The sequence below is a fragment of the Otolemur garnettii genome, unplaced genomic scaffold (genome assembly GCF_000181295.1).
Source record: "Otolemur garnettii isolate 467f Iridium unplaced genomic scaffold, OtoGar3 scaffold00013, whole genome shotgun sequence".
Taxonomy (NCBI): Eukaryota; Metazoa; Chordata; class Mammalia; order Primates; family Galagidae; genus Otolemur; species Otolemur garnettii.
Window position 1 is genome coordinate 8,892,638 of NW_003852408.1, and position 5,274 is coordinate 8,897,911.

Consider the following 5,274-nt stretch of genomic DNA (forward strand, 5'->3'; position numbering starts at 1 on the left):
GGAGACTCGCTTGAGCCCAGGAGTTGGAGGTTGCTGTGAGCTGTGATGCCACGGCACTCTACCCAGGGGGACAGCTTGAGGCTCTGTCTCAGAAAAAGAACCTGTGAGCTCAGGCAATCTATCAGCCTCAGCCTCCCAGCGGGCTAGGATTACAGGTGTGAGACACCCTGCCTGGCTACCTTTTGGAAATTTCAAAGTCACAACCAAGTATTGTTTAGTTTTTAAAACCCAACGGAAACTATAAGGATAAAGAAAAGAGAAATGAAGGAGGACTTTGTGAATTTCTTAGGAAAAGCTATCTAACTGGGAGAAGGGTGAGCAGTCCACCTATCATAAGCCCTGAGTGGGAAGGAGGATAACAGATCTCTCATATGAACCAAGTCTGACATGTTGGTAAATACAAGTATCTTTCTCTAACAAAATGATTACATTTGCTATCAAATCAAAATTAATAGATTTTAACAACGTGTTCTGCTGGTTTAGAGAATATGACATTCAGATGTCTGAATCAAAACTATTTCATTTACAATGATTGCATGAGCAGGCACTGTGGCTTGTGCCTATAATCCTAGCACACTGGGAAGCTGAGGTGGGCGGACTGCTCAGGAGTTCAAGACAAGCCTGAGCCAGAATGAGACCTCATCTCTAAAAAAAAACCAGCCAGGTGCTGTGGCAGGTGCTTGTAGTCCCAGCTACTCGGGAGGCTGAGATAAGAGAATCACTTCAGCCCAAGAGTCTGAGATTGCTGTGAGCTATATAATGCCATGGCACTCTACCAAGGCCGACAAATTGAGACTCTGTCTCAAAAAAATAAAATAAAATGATTGCATAGATGCTCTATTACTGCAGATTGAACAAAAACTCATGTTCTCATTCAGTGGCAGAAGATAAAACTTTTCACCCAGGTAATAAATTTTAAAAGGACAGTGGAGGTCAAGATGTACCAGTTATATACACAAGAACTTTAATCAGTTAAGCTACTAATGTGTTCTGTATCACAAGGACTTAGAAATCCAGGATTTATCACTTGGAAGAGCAGAACAGCAGCTTATACTTAAGCATGACGTTCCTCACCACACTAAGTCTCTACACAGTGTCTTCCCACCTCAATCATTTGCCAAACATTGATACTAAGTATCAACCACCACTCAGGCACTAGCCTTGGCCCTAAAAATGTAAAGCTACAAGTCACAACCCGGAATTTCATATTCACTTCTGATGATGTCTTTAATAAGAGATAACTGGAATAATTAAGGCCCTACAGAAAGCTCTGAATCAAAATTTCACTTGCAAGGTAATAAAGAAATGAATTACAAAAGGAAATTTTTCTTTCTACCTCAAGCATGTGCAATTAATAATTACGTACCCTGATAAAAAGTGCAGTCCGCTCAGGACCACTGCTCTGTAACAGGGCTCCAATCACTGCAAAGAAAGTCCGCTGTAATACAGGTGAGGGCACTGGGAATTCCGCACTCAATGTTAACTGCTCCACAGACAAGTTTCTAGCCACGTGACACACGACTTCCTCACCAGTGAGATAGTCAACAAGACCTTTGATGCCTTCAGTGGGCAAAGCGGGGAACTCATCTTCAAGAAATTTTGTGAGGCAAGTTTGGGAAAAACATGTCCCTTGTTCGGATAGTTCTTGATTACATTTAAGATTCAGAAGAACCGCTTCTTTCTCTATCCCAAGTTTTTGGCGTCTGGCTTCCTCACTTTTAATATAGCAGCTATTAACAAATGCAGTTTTGAGAAGATCTAAGGAAAAGGTTTCTTGTAACCGAGGTCCAAAGGCTTGTACTTCAGCATGGTAATCCCAGTTGGGCTTCTCTGACCTACAAACATAAAGACAGTTAAGTGCTGGTAAAGAGAACATGTTACCATGACGTAAAAAGTTTTCATTCTGAGGCCAAGTACAGTGTGGCTCACACCTATAATCTCAGCACTTGGGAGCCCAGGAGTTGGAGGTTAGAGTGGACTACAACAGTACCACTGCCTTTCAGCGTGGGTGACTGAGCAAGACCCTGTCTCGTTAACTATACTAGGAAAAGAAAAATGGTTGTTTCTTTTTAAGGCCAGGTTCTGATATTCTAAGGATTAGAACTCAAATCAGATGAATACTAACAATTCTTTGCTATAGTCTACATAATATTGTTGGATTAATTTTCCCATTGGCCCAACTGCCACTATACCATTAGATGAACTTTTAGGTTCCTTATTTTTGCTTTAACCACGGAACTATTTTTTACACCTAGATACAAGATATAAATTATAACTTCACAGATTCAGGGCACAAACACTAGGTACGTTGCATTTAGTCACTCCTCAATTTCTGTGAGAGATGGATTCCCAGAGTCCCCTCATACACCAAAATCCATAGCTGTTCCAGTCCCTTATACAAAATGGTGTAATACGGGCATAGCTCATTCATTTTATTGTACTTCACTTTATTGCCTTTGGTAGATAACTGCATTTTTTTTTGAAACAAACTGAAGATTGGTAGCCACCTTGCCTGTGCTCACTTTCTACCTGTGTCACCATATTTTTAGCAATGAAGTATTTTTAATTTATGTTTACAGCATAAACAAAACTTTTATAAATACCACGAAATAAAATAAAAAATAAAAACATGTTGTGTGTGAAAACCCCACACTGTACCCCAGAAGTGCATTAATGTACATAGTTACCATTCAATAAAAAAATAAAAACACGTGATTCACTTTATTGCAGTGCTTTGGAACCAAAACCCAAAATATCTCTGAGGTATGCCTACATTTACAAACACAACTATCCTTTCCCCACCTCCCCAAAATTTTTGATCTGTGGTAAGTCGGAATCCCTAGGTGTGGAAGCCACAGATAAAAAAGAGCTAACTATACTTAGTATTTTATTGATTTAAATTTTGAAAATATCCATTTAAATTAGTAATTAATGGCTTGGCACCTGTGGCTCAAGAGGCTAAGGCACCAGCCACATACTCCTCAACTGGTGGGTTCATATCCAGCCCGGGCCTGCCAAACAATGATGGCTGCAACCAAAAAATAGTCAGGTGTTGTAGCAGACGCCTGTAGTCCCAGCTACTTGGAACGCAGAGGCAGGAGAATCACTTGAGCCCAGGAGTTGAAGGTTGCTGTGAGCTGTGATGCCACAGCACTCTACCCAGGGTGACAACTTGAGGCTCTGTCTCAAAAAATAATAATTATTATTATAAAATAAATTAGTAATTAAATAATCTGGCATCAATATTATAAGTAGGCTAAAAGTTCACAATTATTTCCAAGAACTAAAATATTTTTTTAAAAGGATAAATCCAAAATAAAACCCTTTTATTTATTAGTTTATTTATTTTTGTCTAGACAGAGTTCTACCCTATGCCTTGAGCAGAGTGCAATGGTGTCACAGCTCACTGCAACCTCAGATTCAGGCTGTGGGCATCCTGAGCCTCCGAAGCCCCTGAGATTACTGGCCTCAGCCTCCCAAGCCACTGAGATTACTAGCACTCGCTGCGGCATCCAGCTGGCTTTTTCCATTTTTTTTTTTTTTCATGAGTTGGGGGTCTCACTCTTGCTCAAACAAGCCTTGAACTCCTGAACTCAAGCAATCCTCCCACCTCAGCTTCCCCCAGTGCTGTGTTAAAGGCATGAGCCATCAGACCTGGCTAAAACCATTTTAAGTGAAAAAGAACAGCAAAGTAAAAAAATCTGGGTTGAAAGTCAGAGGATCTCTGCACTATAGAGACCTATATAATGTATATTATCCATAAAGTTTCTTCCAACTTTAAAAGCCTAAAATATCTAACCTTAGAATAAGCAAGGAAAAGTGAATTAAGAAGACATTATATTTTTTGCCTATTAGGAAAAGAATTTAATATTCTGGGTTAGAAGAAGGTTCCTACTAGTAGGAATATAAAATGAATTAACATTTTTGAGGGGACAATATTAAAGTAGGTATCAAAAATTCATACTATATATGTTTCCAAAGATGGCATATGAGTATTCATAGTGTGACTGTTACATGGATTGTAATACCAGTAATATGAAGCTCATGTTAAACAAGAGTGACTATTACATCAGTTCTAATCCCAGTAATACTGAGCCCATATTGCCCATAAACAGAGCCCTAAAAAAGAGCGAGGTGTATTTATTTGTAATTGCAACTTGTCAAAAACACATTATTAAGCAGAAAAAGCAAGATGAAGAACAACACGCATGATCTCACTTGGTGCTATAAAAAACCTGTGTCTTTCAGCAGAACTTCTGCTAGGAAAACAAAATTAATTAAGACAAAAATTTAAAACCAACTAAGTTTTTTTGTCTTTTACTCTGTGGACTTGCGATTGTAGATCCTTATTTTTTTTCTCCCTAATTCACCGTGCTGCAGAACGCTTCCTTCCCGGACCTCATCAGTACCAGAAGAATACTCAGGCATCATATAACGGGGGCTACAAAACCCAAGCCCACATGAACATTACCCTCCAGGGGATCTCATTTCTTGCAATTTTCAGCAGATTTTAAATGGGAGTCCTAAAGCATTGGGGGCAGCCCAACGCTCCACGGCCTGCGGCACAAATCCATTTTCTTTGCCTCAGGCCACGTGCCCACGCCCCACAGGTGTCTGGATAACAAGCCTCCTAGAGTTCCAGTCAGACGCGCATCCGCCGCGGGTCTGAAGGAGAAGAGGACCAGTGTCCCCGACCTCCGCTCCGGCCCCTTCCCCAAGCGTGTCGTACCGGCGCGTGGGCGGCGGCGGGTGCCGCAGCAGGCGCCACCGCTCTAACTCCTTCTGGAAGCGGAAGGCGGCGCGAAATCCCTTCTTCACTCCTCGAACAGGAGGGACGAACGTGGGGACTGCCGGAGCCAGTAAGCACCCCTGCTGGACCAGCCTTACCAGCCTGGACGCCATTGCAGGCAGAAAGTAATGGAGAACGGAAGGAAAAACGTCGGACTGGTGTTGCTGGAAACACAGTTCCCGGGTTAGGGGTGGGAGGTGGCCATAGGGCCCAGCCGAGAAAGAGCAGGGGCGGGGCCAGCACCTGGGGCGGGGCAACGACGGCTGCGGTTGTCACTGCGCATGCGCGAGCGCTGGTTACGGCTTTTCCTAAGGTTGCGGACCAGCCGGTTCTGGGAGATTTTTGGTTGTGTAAATTCTGGTAGGAGTTACTTCATCCTGTCAGTTGCTGTTACATTCCTTATTTTCTCATTAAAGCAAAACAAAAAACATGTTTCACTTTCAGTTTAAAGAAAACACACTTAAGGCTCGGCGCCTGTGGCTCAA

At 42.1% G+C, this 5,274-nt stretch overlaps 1 protein-coding gene across 1 annotated transcript in view; it reads right to left on the reverse strand.

The window, feature by feature from the left end:
• MRPL44 (mitochondrial ribosomal protein L44) overlaps nt 1–4,966 on the reverse strand; it is an 11,397-nt gene extending 6,431 nt beyond the window's left edge. The window contains exons 1-2 of the mRNA XM_003784902.1: nt 4,730–4,966; nt 1,367–1,835 (exon numbers count right to left, since the gene is read on the reverse strand). Coding sequence (XP_003784950.1) covers nt 1,367–1,835; nt 4,730–4,902 — 642 coding nt within the window. The 5' untranslated portion in view covers nt 4,903–4,966. The remainder of the gene's footprint in view (nt 1–1,366; nt 1,836–4,729) is intronic.
• Nucleotides 4,967–5,274: the final 308 nt, after the last annotated feature.